Raw genomic sequence first — 20,656 nt, 5'->3', positions numbered from 1 at the left:
AATGAAAACAAGACCTACCAGCTAATATAAAAATTCTGCATGCAGGTAGAGATGAAAGAAACAGACAGAGAAACCAGAAAGGGAATGCTGAAAGACTGAGCTTAGCAAAACATCTGAATTGTTGAGATAATCTATAATCATTGCTTATCTAAATCATACACACACATTTTTGTTGTCCACTCATTATCAGTAAGATAATAAAAAATAATCATCAAAATATTACAATACTCTGTTTTGAAAGTTAAAACTAACCTGAAAATTTATCTTTCAATAAGTGCCAATACACGTCACTAAATGATATGCAAGGAATTGATATGCAGCAGTACTGCTGGAGTTAGTAATCTAAAATTTCAGTTACAATTCTGAAATACATTTTCTTGGATGTAGCAGAAGTAAAAGTTAATTTCATATTTTAGTGTATGTAGAAAGTAGTTTTCATTTCCTCCTTGTAAATATTACAATGTTATTGTAATATTAAATGTTAAATGTGCTTTTGCACGAAGGACAAGATTGACTATTCAAGATAACCTCCACAATGGACTAGGACACTCTGCATCAAACTCTGCAGATTCAGATTTACTGTCTCTGGAAGTTTTCCAATACTGTGCTGACAAGATATTGTGATCTTAGAACTCCTAATATGTCATGCACCAAAACAAACAGCTCTGTTTTTTCTCTCTCAGACTCCCCATAATTAACAAAATCTTTAGATCAAACAGAGAAAAAAATAATTTTGTATTTCAAAATTCATGTGGTCACACTTTGGACTGCTCACATTTTCAGTACACAAAATCACAAGACATTCCCTGAAACCTCCTTACCCAACTAGCACAGTATGGTGTGAAACTGCCTGGGCCTGGTCAAGTCAACTGCTGAGCAGAGGGCTACAGAAATGTCTTTACTGTTGGTATTTGCTACCCAGACTGTGCTCCTTTGTAACAATTAATCCTAATCCAAACATTTTAATGTCTGTTTTAGATTTCAGTGATTTAACTCAATGGCAAGTTGCTGTGGGAAAAAAACAAAACCATTTTCCTGGGGACCTTTCCTTTACTATTTGTAAAGAGCAACTGCACAGAGAGATACAAACCCTAGAATCTTAAACACTTCATTGCTGTCAAGTGATCAATCATTAAGAATAGGATTGGGAAAAGAAAAACATTACACCGTAGCTCAGCTAAATAAGCAAGTGTAGATTATCAGAAATACTTAATTCTAAACATAGACCTATAGTAGTAGTATGTAGTAGAAAACAGTAGTATGTGAAATCTGGTTGGCATTGTTTTTGTGAGCTGAATGCTTAAAGGAAGTCATCTTGAAAGCACTTTGGGATTGAAAAGGACAGTCAAAAGAACCATGAATATCGAATATCAAAAAGAACAATTCCATGATCATAATCACTGGCTCTGTTACTTTAGCTCAGAAGAAATCCTATGATGTCTAGAGCAGGAAAGATTACATGTTCTAAAGACACTGGATATATAAAACCACATTTCAAATAGCAGGCACAGTTATCCAAGGAATGTATCAAACTGATAAATTGAAGAAAGAAAGAAAACAAGCCATTCAAACCCACTCCTTTTTTACATGATTCCCCTGGATAAATATTCAAACTCTACTTTTGGAAAATTACATAGTGAAGAAAAATAGTTTGGCATTTGGGGCAAAGCAATATAAAATGGAAGAAAACAGCAGCATCTAGAAAATAACCCTGCAAATGTACAGTGGGCAAGGAATGATAAGTGAACCAAGAATTCTAGCGTGTCTTTTAACAAAATCTTGAGAACTACCTGAAAGCGCTCCATTGCCCATTTTCTTTCTATGCTTACTTACCTGAAATTAGAAAAAATACCTCCAAAGCCAAAGAAAACAAAACACCCCCTAAACAAAGAGAAAAAAACAAAAAAACCCCACCCAACCCAACCCAACCAAAAATCTTCAAGAAAACCCCCCAAAATCCCCAACAGACACACAAAAAAACACACAAAGAAAAAAACCAAAAAACAATCACAAAACCACAAACCAAAGCCCACCCCTTTTAATTTCTTAGGAATTACTGAAATTTTGGAAAAGATCTAAACGTGAGCCATGTAGTGATGATGGGGTGGTATCGTGAATATGCAAAAATCAAAACAAAAGGTAATTTTTAACAATGTTATTTTAATGTCTGCCCACTACAATAGTCTGTTCTACATTCGTTTTAAATATGCTTCAGCATGCTAATTTCTCAGAAGTAAAAATGCACTTACTTATGTTGGTCTGCAGTAAATCACACACTGCCTAAAAACTGTGAGAGGTGCTTACATTCAGCTGATGTATTGCAGACTACAATATCAGAAAGAAAAAGAGTAGCTCAAAGGCATTTATTTGTTAAATGTCTATTTTTCTTCCCAGAAGAACAAATATTTGTAGCTGAGGGAAAGGCTTTGACTGTGCACTGCATGTATGTATCTGTTGCTTTACAAAAACAGATGTGGAAAAAGCTACTAGCTTGTCTTGAGTGACTTAAAGTGAATTTCCTTCTAGAATTGAATAATAGGACTTGCTGACTTCAACTAATAATGAATGGAACTGCTTTAGAAGGAAATGCTGTTAAAAACCATATGATTACTGCAATGTTGGAATGACAGCTGAAAAAAACAAATGGTAGGAAATACAAACAGTTGCCATTCTTCGGGAATGACTAACTTGGCCACTAAGCACTCATGACACAGGAAGCATACTGGGTCACAGATGATAGTATTTATACTAAATCTAGCAACTAAAGAAGGAAAAAAAACTAGCTGAGATACACCTAATATAAGGTAAAAAATAAGCATTCAACAGAATTTATCTGCTTTCCTGAAGAAACAAATAAGCAAAGCACTTTAACCAGTCACCATGTGATATGTATTTCCCCAATTTACCTTTTTTCTGCATCATCTCCTAACTTGCATAGTGCCTATTTAAAAACTTCAAAGTACTGAGATCAACAGATATACAGATGAGGAGGGCTGGGAAACATGCAGCTGACAGAAAACTAGCAAAGCATTGCTGTTTAACAATTCAGAGTGGATATTGGACATTAAGGAAATGAATGAATGAGACAGACTCTACAATAAGCAAAAAGGAGCACCCAACAGCACTTAGCCTGAAAAGCTGCAAAAGAGCTGGCACTCAACCCATGATGCATCCCTGCTCAAAGGGGATGCTTTTGAACATAGAATTATTTTCAGTAGAGAAAACAGGAAATTGTAAAGGGAATTAAAGACCCTCTCTCGCTTCCTAAATTTCTGAGCCTTTTGCGTCATTTTTACAACTGCCAGGGATCCATGTAGGATGGCACCAGTTGTCCACAGATGCAGAAGCACTGTGCCATCTCCTGCTTCTCCAGCTCCACTACTGCTGCTCTGATGGTGTGTGTTGTAAGCGCTCATCCCTAAGAAGGTGCAGACTGTTTAGGATAGCTTATTTAATTCACATAGGGCTTTTCAGCAGAGAGGACAAATTAGCCCTCTATACTTAGAAAGCTTACTTCTTCCAAAATTTTAAGCTCAATGCTTGTTTTTGTGATACTCAGAAAAACAACAACCACCAGCCACACTGAAACAATTCAATGACAGCTCTCTTCTTCTACTTTCAGTAGTCTTTGTATTATTTATTGACTAGTAAATAAAGTTGAAATGCTTTTCAATCTTGGTTGCAAACTCAGTACCTAGTTGCAGTCCAACAACAGCAGGGAATAAAGCTGCCTATGTAAAATATTTTTTTTTCTCCTTTGTGAGTGCTTTCTGTAGATTTCATTATTTCTCCTGGATCTGCACTTTGTCATATCTAGGGCACAGCAGTAGTAAGTAAACAGGGAGAAAGAAGGGATGTGAAATTTTTATCACAGAAACGACTGGCTAGGAGGTGATACCATATTCAAGCTTTTCCCGGAGAAAACATGGAAGAGAGCAGGTGCCATTCTTCTAGAAAGCTGTGCTATTCTAGTCTGACAGTTTGGGATTAAACATACAGACACTTGAGGTACTTAGACTTTGTGACAGAACAGTTATCTGAGAGGCTATAATAAGCAACTCCACTGGACTGAAACAGCTTTTTGAAAACAACAGCTTTGTATGATAGTTAAAAATAGCCTTTTGTATTATAGCACAGTTCTTTGCTATCAAACAGATGGAAGGATGGCTCACGCACAACACAGCGTGGACTTGTGCTTGTTCAGAAACAGAACAGCCAAGAGAAATGAGCACATTAAGGTCAAACAGTCATACTAACTTCTCAAAATATTTCTCAGACTTTCAGAGAATGGTGGGGCAGGACTTTCCACAGCTGTATGTTCCAAGTTACTCTCAATGGCTTTTCCTTCCCTGAGTTTGCCCACTCTTATGTTGGACCTACATAAGCTTCAAGAACCCAGACTACTGTTAGTGTTTCAACTATTTCCCTCCAGGTTCCTTCAGAGTTTTTAGGCAAACACCATCCAGTCCTGATGACTTGCTATTATTAATTTTTTTGATTTTTTTCTGTAACTTCTGTTATCAAAGCTTGATTTGAAGAAGACAAACCCAATGGGAAGTTCATCTTAGTCTTCCATAATGAATACACATGCAAGAAATTATGATTACATCTTAAATGCAAGGCCTATGGGTAGGTTGTTTTGAATTCCTAGTACCGTATGCTGAAATTTGCAAATTAGTTCTTACAAAGTTCTTGAAAGTTTTCAGAATTTTAAAGCAGTCAAATCAACAATGAGAAGGTAAATGATAATTTACATTGTGTTTAAAATAAATGTTAAGTTGTTTCTAAGAAAAAAAAAAGGATATCAAAATAACTATGCAAGAAGAAGGAAGTAAAAGAGCATATTATATATATAAATATGCATTAAAAGATTAATTGTAAAGATTCATTGAGATGATGTTTAACATATTTATAAATCTAGATCAAAAAGAAGGAAGGTTGAGATGCCCAGTTTGGAAGTGACAGAATTACTTAAAGATGTGGTGTCAAACTGCTGAGGAATACAGTGAAGTTAACTGAATTACCAACACTAGTAGTTTACTTAGTGCCATTGCATATGCCTAACCATTTCAGCTAAAGTACTCAATGCAAATTAAAAAATAAAAATGCAAAATCAGATTCAGAAAAGCAGACATGATATTTGAAGTAATGAAAATTATGTGAGAAAAATTAAGATGATGAGCAACAAAAGGTACTAGGACATTTTAATTTACACAGAACATTAATGAATATAATCAAGATACTCAAAATAATGAATGGTTTAGAGAAAATAAATTGAGACTCTTAATTACTCTCATAAGACTGTAGAGAGAAATGTTTTAAGAACTTGAAAGGCAGAAATAAAGCTGATAAAAAGTAAATTCCTTTTTTCCACTCAATGGAAAACTCACCAGTGGACCTTGCTGACAAAGCAGCATTAGTATGAAGAACTTAATAAAACTAACAGCAGAATTAAATATATATACCATCATTTTCCTAGTAGGAAAAGTACTAGGTAGGACAGCTATCTATCATTTCACACAAAAATATGACACTTCCAAAATATCTTTTGGAACTTGAACACAAGTTTAAGTCAGAATACAGAGCAAAACTTACTATGAAAATTAAGCATAGACAATATACGCATGGATGATCTTAAAGGTCCCTTCTAACCTAAACTATTCTATATGATTCTATCAGCTGAAACCTTTCCTATTTACTATTTGAGGCACTTGCACATTTGTTAAAACATTTCAGAGGAGTAGTAGTAGACCAAGAAATCAGTAGAGAGAGACATGGAACATCTGACATTTTAGCCTAGACAAAAAGTACTGAGAAGTACTGTCCACTATTTTCTGTAAAGGATTGTACATTCATGGAAACACCTTAACCATATAGTAAAAATAAACTTCCTATGAACTTTCCAAACAAACAGGGTCACAAAAGTGTTTTCCAGTGACAGCACTGATTTCTTTTAGAAGGAAAAAACCTTGCAAATACACTTTTGGCTAACCATTCCCATCCTAGTTGAATAAATGTGTAATTTTATTGTGGTTTTTTTTTTTTTTGGTTATGAAAACTGGGACTAAGAGAATGGCTGGCATGCCCACGGTTGCAACACTAATCACTTGCACCAATCCTGATGTCACAAGACCTATTTTATGTTTCCTTCAGGTGAATTCTGCCAATCCACACTTTGAAATAGATTCATTTTTACTGCACAGTTGTATAATAGCACGTGCAAACCAAATATGTAAGAAGATCTCTGGTGTTCAGAGGGAAGAGAAGAAATCTTAATACCTAAATATCTTTAACCCTATCTCAAACTGAAAATATATGACAACCTTTGTTTTACATATTAAAATACAGAAGTGGGGAGGGTGAGGGTGGCGGTGGTAGTGCAGGGGTGTTTGGGCTTGTTTATTTTTAGGTAGAAATCAGCTAACCACGAGTCCGTACCTCTGTACTGTGCAGTAATTTCTTCCTCCTCCTGAGATATTAGCCTTAACCCATGCTTGGACTCTGAGCTCTGTAGAGGTGGGCACTCCTGAGCACACAACTCTCACGGGGCAACCTACTGCACTTCCTTGGCCCCAAAATCTCACCATCTTTGTTTTGGCTTTAATGCTCTTGATTCCTGAAAAAACTGAAAATACTAATGTGGTGGAAAATATTAATATAGTCCTACAAGGGAGACAAACCAAGAGAATTCACTAACCAGCCTTACTTAAAATGAAAGGAGCATGGATGTGTGTAGCATGCAAAACATTTTCCTCCAGTATCTGGAATACACGCCTGTTGTGTTGTTATAATACAAAGGGAATGTAGGGAAAATCCTGTGACTCCTGGAGATAGCACAACCTGACTGGGCACCCTTCCAGGGCTGCCTTTGAGATTGCTCCCCACCACAGAGAGATGGTTAAAGCTCTTTAATAGTAGTTCTATTTGCATTAATTTGTAATGCTATTAACATTAATAAATAATTACCATCATTAAGAATTTTTTTGTTGCTTGCCCTAGGAAGGGGAGGGGGCACCTGTTAGAGCAGAGCCTGCTGGATCCCAGCATCCCCAGAGGATGAGTCCCCTTGAAACAGGGGGCAGAAAAACAATTATCTGCTCCAGAGATGACTCCAGCATCAGAAGAGTTGAGATCTGCTAAGTGGTGAGAGGCTATTAACTATACACCCTTCTGCAGGGCCATATGTTTCCAACTCTTTTTATATCTCATTTACGTAGTATAAATGCCCTGGCTGATTCCAGAGGTAGAGTTGCACTGAGCTTTCCCCTCCCCACCATGACTAATCTTATGGAGCAAATCAGAAGGTTTGTTTTTTGCAGCACTGTGTTTTAATTTAATCTGCACAACATTCAATTTTCCTACAGTTACTACTTTCAATAAACATTTTAAAAACCTCAGCCAGTACTGAAGAGGTTCAGATAAACACCTCAACATGTAAAAGAACTAAATGTTGTGAAGTATATGTAGTTTATGGTAGAGCTAATTTAGTGTATATAATCAGAGTTTTGATTTTCTCCTAGGGCATAGGAGTAGGATGAATTATTTGTGGAAAAAAGACCAGAAATAAAAAGAAAGTAAAGCTTTCCTAAGCACAAACACTTCAGTGTCCTAAAAACAGGTAACATGTCTAGTATATCATGCTTCATAACCTTGTGTCAGAGCTCTGGCTATTCTCCCGCCGTGTGTCATTACATGCTTTTTTGGGCTACAACTCCAACAGTGATATTGAAAGTGACCTGAAGAAAAGTGTGTTATCAACATCTCTAAAGGGAAATAACAACACTTCAGGAAGGTCAAGATAGTATAGCAGTGTTGAGTACTCCCTGTACTTGACTAACCCTCCTCCACCCATTATGGGAAAAGCAAATCAGGATATCATATAAGAGCATGATTTTAACAGTGTTCTGCTGAAACTAAAGTTTCATCCTTGATTAAATTTATCCTTTCTGACTCCCTGGAAGCCATATAAATGTTACAAATTACCTTATTCAAAATGTTCAGGAACATTGAAATAAGAATATGGTGTAAGACGCCATTTACTGCAGATTCTTTTATTTTAGTATTTTTTAAAAGGTAATACTATTTTTTTGTGAATGTTTTTCATATTCAGATTATGAAACATGAAACCCTACACAATTATTATCTATATTTTATAGCTACTCTGATTTGGCAATCCAGAAAAAAATCTGGTTTTTTCCTACATTTTTCATCAAACCTTGTATATTGTTCTACTTTTCCTTGCACAGAAATGCTGACCTGCTTTGAATAGACAATGGTATTTTTATAAACTCAATAGATAGTGTTTATCTGCAGTGATATATTAGGTCCTAATCAAAGCATTAATTCTGAATTACAAAATTGGCTGAACTTTCCCTGTATTACTCTCCCAGCAGGCTCCCAAGGAGGGCTTGTGCTGTCCTTTGACCAGATTCAAAGATGCCTTGTCAAACAGCTGTGTTACTCACCAAATTTGTTTGGGAAGTTTCAACAGTGTCAAGTGCTGCTTTTCAATCTGATAGTTTTTGATTGGACCTTTTTGGCATTATGGTAGTTCCAAAAAGTCTAACTGACATCAGAGGAAAACATAGCCACAGACCAAATTTTTGTGGTTTCATTTCAAAGGCAGCCAGTCTCAAAACCAAAAAAACTCCAATAAACAGACAACATTTCACTGGGGAAAAAAAGAAAAACTTTAGCGCTTTCAGGGAATGACATTTATGTATTTATGCATTAAGACTTCAACATTCAGGATAAAGTTCTTCTTTCTAAAAACATGAAGGTGTTATAATACATTTTCTTACTAATCAATATATCGTGAGGTAGATGAGTGAAAAGGATTACAAAATGTAAGAACTTCTTGAAACAATTATTTACTAACAAACTGTCTCTTAATCTCTAATATTATATAATGTAATTTTTGGATAATGCAGCTTCAAGCATTCCCTGAACAGACTATAAAATCTTAATCTTTAATAGACTACAGAGAAATCACAACTATTACTATGCAAACATTCTTCTATCAAAATTTAGAGGTGGGTATTATACTTCAGAAAAATTGCTGAGTAAACTGTTTCTTGATCTCCACTATATGCTGTGTATTGATCTAAAATATTCAGGCAGCACTTGTTCTTTAAGAGTGGGAAGGAAAGCAGTCCTATGAGTAGAGAAAACAAAAAAGAAGACATTTTGGTGTGAACACATGCACAAATTTCAAATTCTCCTCAAATTAAAAAAAATCCAACTACAAATGAGCAATGGAGAAGGCATTACAAAGAATTTCCATGTACTCTCCTTCTCCTGTTGGTATTTAAATTTTCAATCAAACAGTAAGTAAAGGTCAACAAATGGCTTTTCCATAGTTAATTCTGAATTATAGCTAATACCATGCATTAAAGGCATAGCAAGGCACTGCCTAATATGTTGAGGATAGGAGGAATTGCACCATTCTGTTGTGTAAAATACTAAAAAGCACATCTGCTGAGCAATTGATCTTAAATTACTATTTCTGATTGCAGGAAAGCTTCAGATTAGCAATGCTGTTCTAACTCACTCACTCACTCTGCTAAAGACTAACCAAAAGCAATACTTTGCTAAAGACTAACCAAAAGCAATACTTTTTCAATAGAATTCTTTTCTCTCAGAGCTTTCTGTTACTCTAGCACTAAAGTATCTATGGCACCACATAAAGAAATGGTAACCATTTTGTTTTTCTAAAGCCACTAGCCTTCAGAACAAAAATAGTTTACTAGGATAACTCTGTAAATCTCTTTTTCCCATCCTGGACTTAGTTACCTTAGCACTTGAGCAGGCCAAGAAATTAAAAAAAAGAGAAAGGAAACAGCAGAAAGAAGAAATAAACAATACTTAAATATTTATTAGTAATTTTTCTCGTATATTTTTGATATGCATTAAAATAATCCATAGACATTTCTCAGCTCAATTACTTACACATAACTTATCTACAGAATCAAGGAAATCTGTCAGCTGTGGAAGTTTATTTTTCCATGTGCTGTCTTGAGATAAGCAGGTCTGTAATATTATATTTCCACTGACATAATTGTGCATGAATTCTGATCTGATTTAGTATTATATGGTGCAAAAGGTGACATGTTTCCTTTAATACAGCCCATTAGAAAAGGAAAGGAATTGCCAGTATATGAAATCTGAAGAGTTTGATTGAAAGACTCTGGGACTTGGGGGTCAACTCAGTGGAAAAGTAACTTGTTCAACTACCCCAGGCACTAAGCACTGTGACAAGCAAACTTAATACCCCAGTGCATTTACTGAGACAATCAATAAAAACACTGCACTATCAGACTGCTACAGCTGTACATTAACCTACCATATTACCTCAACTTCTCCTGAACCAGTCAAACATGCATTTGCTGATCATGCAGATAACAGAGATACCTCACCGGTCCTTAAGTCACATTTAATAGCAAGTCAGAGTGCTAAAACAACCATTTATTGCTTTTCCATATGCCGTAAATTCTAATTTTCAAATCTATTAAATTGTACACTGAAGACTATATTCAAAGAACTACTGAGATGGCAAAGCCAACTGCTCTGAAATTAACGTATGGGAGATTTAAGGCACATTCCTACTTGGATCCTCAGTCCACACCTGGATCCCCAGCACACCTGCACCTGGGGTTTTGTGGCCTCTCCCTGCCTCCTTGTCTTCTCCTGATGCAGGTCTCAGCATCACCATGTCCTTGCCTGCACAAGGTCTGGCCATTCTTGCTCCCTAACTTGTCTATGTTTATTTTTATGTCTTATTTCTGCTACTCTTTCTTTCAGCTCTAATTCCTGCAGACTCCTCAGCTCACAGCTGCTCCAACAGGGTTCATGGGTGGGCATCAGTACTCTGGCATGCAGCTCAACAGAAATGTCAGTAAATCCACACAAAAACCATTGCCCTTCTCTGCAGTCAGTCCCAGTGCTTGACTTCTCATGACCCCAGGCAGGAGCAGCCTGGACATGCTTCTTACCTTTGGAACTTTCCTAGTAATCAGTAAGCGCATAGAATTCCTATCATAAAACAAAACAGACAGAACAAAGCAGAATGCAGTATGCACTTTGTCCAAAAGCTTTATGCTAAATTTGCCTCTTAATCTGCCAGTAGATTAGACCTCAGGAGAGACAGACTCTGCTCTGTACCATGCTGTGATATGTCCTGATTCCATACCACATTGCTCTAGGATGAACTTTGTTCTTAAATACTTTGGGCACAGGTGCTTCTTTCATTTTGTCAGGATTATATTTTGCCTAGATGATCTGTCCTGCAATTTCACCATTCATCCACATCAACACTAAGTAAACAATATAAAATTTTCCATTGACACACAGATATTTCAAACTGTAAACAAAATGCATGTTACATATTGTTTGCATAATCTTGCAGTTTATTTTCCCGTATTCCTGTATTTTTCTCCATAAAGCACAGCAAAGCCTGATCAACTATCCTGGAAAATTTTTGTAGTTGAGGTTGCAATTTTCCTCAGAAGCCTATCTGTGAAATCAAAGACAAACACATAGCTTAAGCTATGGACTTTCAGCTGTGTTGTAGAGCAAGCCTCAGCATCAAATCTCAGTTGCAAATCGAGACTACAATACAGCATCCATTTTGCACACAGCTGTGTTGCTGAGCACCCTCTTCTCACACAGCATCACCTCTGCCACTCATTCATTCTCATTCACATACACTGTGTCAACCACATGCTCCACTGGGAACTGGGTCCATGAAGCACTTACTTCATGCTACCACATCCTAACCATCACTTTTCTCTATAAGGCTTCCAAAGTTGTATCTTACTGTAATGCATTTGCATGGCCATGTTTTGGAAGGGGTGAGATACAGAGCTGGCTTCTATGAGAAGCTGCTGGAAGCTTCTCCTGTTTCTGGCAGAGTCAATGCCAGCCAGGATGGGCCCAATACTGGCCATGGCTGAGTCCACCAGCAGTGATAGTAATGCCTCTGTGGTAACCTATTTAGGAAGGAAATAAAAAAATATATTGCACAGATGTTATGGTGGCCACGGAAAAATGAAGTGAAAATATGCGAGAGGAATAGCTTTGCAGACACCGAAGTCAATGGAGAAGGAGAGGGAGATGGTACTCCAGGTGCCGGAGCTGAGATTTCTCTGTAGCCTCAGATGAAGACCATGCTGAAGCAGCTGTGCCTCTGCAGCCCATGGAGATGCCACACCTGCAGCCTGGGAAGGAAACCCAGGCTGGAGAGGGTGGATGCCTAAGAAGAGGCTGTGACCCTGTGGGAAACCCATGCTTGAACATGGTTTGGCAGGGACCTGCAGACCCATGAAGAGAGGAGACCTTGCTAGAGGAGGCTTCTTGGAACGACTTGTTAACCCTGCAGGGGACCCATTGTGGAGCAGCCTGTGCCTGAAGGAATGTACTGTGCAGAAGAGTGACGCATGTTGCAGCCGTAAATGGAGAATTGCTGCCCACAGGATGTACTCAGGATAGAGAAACTTGTCAAGGACTGTCTCCTGTGGAAGAGGTCCCATGCTGGAGCAGGGAAAGGACTCTTCTTCCTGAGAGCAGTGGCAAGAACAACCTGTGATGAACTGACTGCAATTCCCATTCCCCATCTTTCTGCACTGTTAAAGTACAGGAGGTAGAGCTTGGGAAGGAGACAAAAGTGGAGGCAGTTTTAAGATTTATCCTACTTTTCATTATCCTGATCTGATTTGGTAGTAATAAATTACATTAATATCCCTAAGTTGAGTCTCTTTTCCCTATAATGCTAATTGGTGAGTGATCTCTCTCCATCCTTACCTTAACCCATGAACCCTTTGTTATATTTTCTTTCACCTGTCCAGCTGCAGAAGGGAGTGATAGAACAGCATTGGTGGGTGCCTGGCATCCAGCCACGGTCAACCCACCTCACCTACACATTACATCTCTGTGTCCTGTGGGACTTGGAAGAAGATGTTGTGTATCATGGCCTCTACACTTTGATGTAGAAAATGTTCAAAATGCATCTGTCCAAAGCTGTTTGAGGCTGTCCTTTGGAAGATTAAAAAACATGGAGTTTTGAACAAGCCTGAAGAAACATTCAGGTGCCTGGCAAATCAGTCACTACATGGCTTACATTTGAGTTGCATTTGGCTCACAGCAATAGTTTAAACAAAACTCAGATCTCATGATTCTGCATGAAACTACTTCCAAGAAATTCTGTAAAAGAATGATGAATGGTGATCATCCATTCTCGCCACTTTTGAAATCATGTAGAACTAAGGTATAAACCAGCCTGCACACGTAGGAAGTTTCAAAGCAAACTCAGCAGTAAAGGGCTTCGGTTGTTTCCTTTCATACTCATTATTTCTCTTCCAAGTCACGGAGAAGACCACACAGATGTTTTTAACTACACCCTAAAGTTACTTTTTGAGGACCTAGGTGAAAACAGCACATTGCTTGGTCTCAAAGAATTTAAATATGCTTATTTACATTAAGAAATAATATTAAGTGTAGAGGAAAAAGTATGTTACATTGTTAAATAGCTAACACAATTTAGACATATTCTTTATTTGATTTAACAATTTATTAGAATTATACTTGGATTGCTTCATAAGGAACATCACCCACATTACGCTGGTCACAGGTAAACAACACCATGTACAAGGCTAAGTGTAATTCATAGACTGTCCTGGGGTAATTTATAATGTTAATACCTTCCACATCTTTCTGCACCCAAAGTATCTTTAAGACCCTGAAAGAGGGACTTTGTATGTGAGGAGTGCTTTTAGGGGCATTCTTAAAGCTGGCTATCCTGGGCAGCTTCCTGCCTTTTGCCGTGCACTGTTTGCTTGACCGGCTCTTTGGCTGATGCTTTGGCAGAGGTTTTGTTCCCCTTTTTGGCCTCTCTTTTCAGTTGTTTGGTGTCTTTTTCCCCCTTTTTTCTCGTCTCAGAGAGGTTGCCTCGGGGTGATTTCCACAGGCTGTTTCTGTTCCTGGTTCTGCCGAGCGGCCCAAGCCCAAGCCCAAGCCCAGGACAGCACACCACGGGCCGCCCAGCCCGCAGCAGCCACTTCGCTTTGCCTGTCCTGACGTCTCCTACCACAAGGAAGGTGAAGTCCCTCCCCGAGTTCTAGCCCCTTGATCAGAGAATACCAGCTGTCGGGGAGGGGGCTGACAACACCTTTCCCTTTGTCCTTCGAACCATGCACTCCACTGTGGAGCACCACCTTGGATGGGAAGGATGTCACCGGCACTTTTGGACTTCTTGTTATTCTCAAGATATAGCAATTTTGTTGTTGATGTTTGCCTGTTGTTGTTATGCTTGTTAGTAAATTGCTGGGTTTTTTTGCTTATCTCTACTTTCATTCTTTCCTTAGTGGTGGAAAGGGATTGGTTAAACCTATAAAGGAGACAACTCGTTCCAGAGTTGCCTCAAACAACGACATAGACCCGTGGTCCCCCAGTGATTATCTCATGCACACACACACACACACACACATCCCTCCTCAAATGCTGAACTTCAGATATAAATCTTAGATTCTGATCTCATTAATTCTTATTTTACTTAACTGATTTTGATAGTATTTCAAGACTCCACCAGGACAAAAAAACCTGATCTCATTAAAACTAAACCTCTCAGAAGGCAGTCCAAGTACCTGTTTTCAAAGATATGTATATTAATGATGAAGACTATATGATGTCCCACTATAGGGCAGGATGAAAACTGCTTTTTTGTCAAAATTGCTATGCAAAGGCTCCACAGGATCTAAGGTATATCCAAGCAAAAGTAACTTCATGGCTGTGACTTGGGGGTGATCCAATGATCAAAACCAGGTCATAGTCCAGAGTACAGGCTGAAGCAGTCTACACCATCAACCTATACATTATGTACAATTGTTAATAAACTACACACCTCTTATCAACATCTCTACATGAATAACTAAACTGAGCTGACACCAAACTGTACTGAGAAGTATTACTTCTGCAGGCATGTACTGTAGATTGCCCTGTTGTAGAGATTTTTTTTGTAAGTACACACAGTTTTATAAGCTAAGGTTTGAGAGGATAACAGATTCATACATAGCTACAGTTTTCACTGGAAGCTGCTGTTGGCTTTTCATTTATAGTCAGTATCTAGATGTTATTTAATGTAGAATACAATAGTTGAATCGAGCTATGGGCGGACCAATAGATTTACTTGTTCTGGAATTTTAACTCAACTCTCTCTTTCTCTGTATCATTTACCCACAATTTATTTTATAGAAAATAATTGGCACTATAATAGATTACAATCTTCTCTTTTATATAATATAAAATTGTAGGTTACATGAGAGCTATCTTTCCTTCTCCTCATGATCTCCTCTCAGTAAAAATGCAGGGCACATTTCTGAGACAGGATGCAAACATGTCCTGACTTGAGAATAAAGTTGATACCTCTAAGCAGCAATGATTAGAAGCCTTAAAACATATTTTAATATCACTCAACTATAATTCATTGCAAAAGCTTTTAGTTATCTTGAAGTACAATATCACTGACTAAGAACTGCAAAGAATTTTTCAAAGAATGACAGGCTAGAGAGTAACTAAAAATGCAAATGTTTTGAATATTTTTTCATAATAAAATGTTAAGATGAAGGTAAAACAAAATAGTGTTCATAACGTGCATCTTCCTCCCTTTATGCCTGCAGTGGTAGCAGTTTTCACTGGCCTAATTCTGTGATGTGCTGAGGGCTTCCAGCAAAAAGCTGACCTGAAAAATCCTTTAGATTATCTGAAATATTACCTGGAGCCTGTTAAAAGAATAAAGCTATATGAAGAGCATATGTAAACTTCTTAAAAATGAAATCTTAGATACACAGACAAATTCTAGATACATAGATTATCCATATTGACTGCTACATTATCATAACTGTGTAAAAATCCTTTTGCTAGCTTATTGATAACTTGACATCATATAATTTAACTGACCCATATTTGCTAAGGTATTGTATAAGCCAGCATTTGGAAAGGAGCCAAAAGAAAAAAAGGAAAGAAAAATCAGATTAAATCGTAAATCTGTGGTTGGCATAGGTTTAGCAAATGTTACAGAACACATGGAATGTAGAATCCAGTGCTATTTCTTGGAAAAACTAGTATTAACTGAAGAACAAATGACCTGAGCCAAACAAATAACATCTTTTTAAATTCCCAAATACAGAACAAGACAATGAAGAAAAATCAGGAAAAAAGTGTTCCACTGCTAAGCACCACTTTATACAAGTAGCCTACCTGCTGCTTTAGTTTATTATTCATATTGCAAATGAAGATGAAAGTTAAGATTCTCCAGTAAAAAAACAAATAATGTGGCCTTAAATAAACAGTCCTATCTTGACTGCAGCAGAGGGTGAAAAAAGTTACTAAAATCCAGAACATTAGAATGAGACATAGTAGTGCAAATCTATCTTGTCAGACTCCTCTCAGTATTAAACACCATTATTAATAAAATACATTACATTAACTAATTTCATATATTTTGGCATTCATCTTCCTCAGTTTACTACTTCTGTAACTCTGCAATTTGGGGATGTCGAGCAATGTCCATCCATGACATAACCTACATCAGGGCATGCCCACACTGAGGTCATCACATAGCAAGTCACTGATACCAAAGTCAGCTCTAAAGAAAGACACTTTCCACAATCGCCCAAACAATCTGATAAGTGAAAACGTATGGATAGGTTTAGGTAAAGCCTGCAAGGAGCTTTTACTAAATGGAAAACAGGTGCTCCAGTTCCATGACATGTAATTCCCTACTGATCATGAAGTCCAAAGGTTACAGGACTAATAGCTTCCTTGTGGTAATCAGAGAGCAAAGACACTGGCCATGGTCAAACAGCTGGGGCATATTTTACATATTTGCATCATAAGCTTCAGTTTTAATGAAAGTAAGTGTTTGGCACATTTATTAATCTTGTAACTTTCTTTGCATAAGGAGACCCATTTTCCTCAGTTTTCTATTATACCACATAAAAAACCCCAAGAGGAATAATAAAAGCCAAAGGCCACTACCAGCTGCTGTTACAAAACACGCAATTGTTTTCTCACAAAAATTCATTTTGCAAGTAGCTTTAAGAAAACACACACAAACTAAACACAAAACTGCACCCTCCCATGTAGTCAAGAGGTGTAAGAGGAACAGCAGGAGTTAAGAGAGCATGTCTAGTGCACCAGAAAGGAAAAACAGCTTCTAACAACAGACAAATTAATCATAACCATGTGCTTATTATTTACAATTTAACCTAGTGCAAAATAACGCCCACTGCAAACACCATGAATAAATAGTCTACACATGCTTTTTAAAAAAAGTATAGGGTTTTTCCCAATTCAAACAGCATATTTAATCTTGAGAGCGCAAAACATTTTCAATAATGAAGTCAGCTTTGAATTTATGAAAATCAGCCATAACACCTTCTGTATAAAAAAACAGCTCTTAAATATTCAATAAAAGGGCTCACTGAATGCACACGGCAATGTCAGTACTCACTTTAATTCAACCTTGGTAACTAGATCTAGAAAAATGTTTGAACTCTGGTGTCAGTTTGAGAAAGCTGAATATTAGATCATAACATTGAAACCTAGAGTGATATTTCTAATTAGGGATGTTTGCTCAGAGAATCACAAAAGAACTAGGGGGAGGGAGGGGATGACCTCTGCCTTAATTTTCTCTTTTAAAGGAGTTTGTTTTGCAATTTCCAAAACTCACTAAACAGTAACTACACTGGCTGCTTTAATCTACAAGCAGTCAAGTACTATTCTTTGTGAACTAATCACAGTGGTTAAAATATCCGGGAACACACACACTATTGGTATGACACATTTGCATCAGATCTAATAATAAAGCAGAAACAAACAGGAGAAAATGGCCTCAAATGTATGGTAAATCAGTGTTTATCAGAAAAAAAATGATGATTCAAAGCTAGCATATTGAGATAAAATTCAAGCCCTCCACAGCTACATGATGGACTTTTACAATAAATCATCTATTTTAGTGCTAGAAATGGATGCTCATATCATTTAGCATCAAAAAACATCCCACATGTGTTTTGTAGAAGAATATTTTGTTAGTACAGTGTTATGAAATGATACAGCTAACAATTTAGGTGATCTATAGAAGAATTTCTCATATAAATTTTAAAGTATTTGACCTGGCAGTGGAACAAGAAAAATACTCTTATTTTTTATCATCTTGTACATCTTATGTGTTAGTTAACAGAAAAATAATCACTGAGGGGATTAACTAATTACAGTGAATTATCTGACATTTCAAATGCTGCTGCCAGCATATGAATTCTCACAGTAGTGTATAAATGTACATCTCAGCCAGAAAAAAAGGTCAAGAGCATAAATTAAATGCACTGCTTTTCTCCTCTCAGAAAAAGAAATGCAATATTACAAAAAAAGTGGGAGAACATCTGTGAAGGTCAAAATAATCTGAATTTTAATGCAGAGTTTTGTAAAACAATATTTTCTTCCTTTTCATTTTCTTCCATAATTATCTCCCTTTTGATAGGAAAATACCAGCAAGTATTGGGCTATCTTCACTGCACTCATCTCACCAAAAATCCATCCTGCTAGTGCTAGCCATTGCTTCAGTGGTAGAAGGTCAATCTGATTTATTTCCTTTGTTTTTTTCCCTCTCTCTGGGGGACAACCAATCCAAGAAGCCCCATGGCTTGGCTCAATAATATGTGAAAATGAGTTGTTATTTACTGTGGTTGCAATCCTCAACCTAGCTGGCAGCATCTAAACTGAATGACATCCATTTAAATAGGTGAATGGTCTGCTGTGGTTTCCCAGCTTGCAGGGCCACCATGTAAACTTCAAATCAAATGGATATCTATGAGAATTGTGATTATTTAAATGTCATATAAAGTCCAAAGCATTCAAAACTTACTTCTTTCCAGAAATTCTTTGAAAATTTTACATATCAATATCCCATCCTTAACCAGTATAGTGTTGCTATTTCCACACCATTTTTTCCCCAAAGTGTAGCCCTATTTGTAGTACTCAAGACATGAGAAATTTTTGTCCTTCAAAACCAGTTGTTATCTTCACAAGAGCTATCAGGTTCCAGACAGGCAGAGATATTCCTGTTCCTGGCAGAAAAAAAAATGTTTGATCCAACTCTAGACCAAGAAAAGAAAAAAAAATAAAAAGGAAAAGGAAGAAGAAAAGAAGAGGAAGGGAAAAAAAAGGAATAAGGAAGAAAAAAAAAGGAAGAAAGAAAAAAAAGGAGGAAGAAAGAAAAGAAGAAGAAGGAGAAAGAAAAAGAAGAAGCAAGAAAAAGAAAAAGAAAGAAAAAGAAGAAGAAGAAAAAGAAAAAGAAAAAACTAGAAAAATAAAGAAAAGAAAAAGAAAAAGAAAAAGAAAAAGAAAAAGAAAAAGAAAAAGAAAAAGAAAAAGAAAAAGAAAAAGAAAAAGAAATCAGGATTTATAGTCCTCTAACCTTTCCCTCAACACACTATAGCATTATTAGGATGATAAACAGCTCTGTCGTCCAATTTTCTGGACTAAAACACATCAACTCCTTTTTTAACTGTCGGTAAAAACAGTGTCATGTCTAAATTCTCCCATCCCCAGATACCCAAGTGCTAGGAAAGATAATTACCTTGTCATCTCTGTCGTCCTCTTCTTCCTCGTCCTCTAGCATGTCCTCCACTACCTGCAGACAGAAACAGTAGTAGTTGTCATGATTTAAAAAGAAAGAGTTTTGTTCTGTCAATTCTAAGCCTTTTGTAGATGAAAACTTTATTAACATTTGAAATAAATGCACAGAGGGAAAATGTACAACAAGGAAAAAACACTTGATCTAGTGATTCAAATTTAGGAAAGTGTTATAGCTTTAATTTACCTACATTGGGGAATTATATACTGAAAACGCTTCCTTTGCAAAATGCTTGCTTGACAATTTAAGTATTTAAAAGGTAGTTCAAAATTCAGTATATGCCTACTTTAACTAAAGGAATTCTTTGTCAGCTCCACTGGTGCCTATGCAGGACACACATATGCTCAGTTCAAATTTATGGTTACCTACATAAAAGGTCAACACTTTTAATAGAATTTACAGTATTCACCAAGAGATTCTTGAAGAATACAAAACCAGAAATAAATTCACAGTAGCTTATGTCCTTATCATATTCAACAGTGATATATACCATATGCTATATCAACATTAGGCCTGTGTTTCTTTAATAATAATTTTGTACAATCTGTGCATCTACTTTATGCACATTAATTGCTAGCTGCACCTGCCACATGTCTGCATCTATGTATTTTTCCATATATAGTTTTTAAGTCCAGCACCAAGAAATATAAACATACATTAAATTCTTTCTCCAAATATTAATAATTAGTAATCATACCATCAGTATGAAATAAACCACTCAGTTTAGTTTACAGAGAGATCAAATTATTTTCCAAAGAAGGGCCATGGCAGATTCAGATTTAAAAATGTGTCTCACATTACACTGTGATCAATGACCCTAACAGGAAAATTCTCTGTTGATGGAAAGAAAGTTGTACCTCCTTACAACCAGAAAATAGTGTGCTTCTCTATATCTTTATGTATATATATCTATAAGTACCTATTAGTATATAAGAGTATCCATAATCAAAAGCCCAGTGTCCTATTATGGGT

The 20,656-nt window shown here is 36.7% G+C and overlaps 1 protein-coding gene across 3 annotated transcripts in view; it reads right to left on the bottom strand.

The window, feature by feature from the left end:
* The window catches only part of MCTP1 (multiple C2 and transmembrane domain containing 1), a 214,592-nt gene that overhangs the window by 18,430 nt on the left and 175,506 nt on the right, over positions 1 to 20,656 (bottom strand). For all 3 annotated transcript variants that reach the window (XR_005978216.2, XM_030258810.4, XM_030258812.4), the window contains one exon: positions 19,628 to 19,681. Coding sequence is in view for 2 of the 3 variants with exons in the window: in XM_030258810.4 (XP_030114670.1) it covers positions 19,628 to 19,681 (54 nt within the window). In the remaining variant the exon portion in view is untranslated. The remainder of the gene's footprint in view (positions 1 to 19,627; positions 19,682 to 20,656) is intronic.

This window comes from Taeniopygia guttata, chromosome Z (assembly GCF_048771995.1).
Source record: "Taeniopygia guttata chromosome Z, bTaeGut7.mat, whole genome shotgun sequence".
NCBI classification, from domain to species: domain Eukaryota; kingdom Metazoa; phylum Chordata; class Aves; order Passeriformes; family Estrildidae; genus Taeniopygia; species Taeniopygia guttata.
The sequence above is the reverse complement of the archived record's forward strand: the minus strand, read 5'-3'. Positions and strand labels throughout refer to the sequence as shown.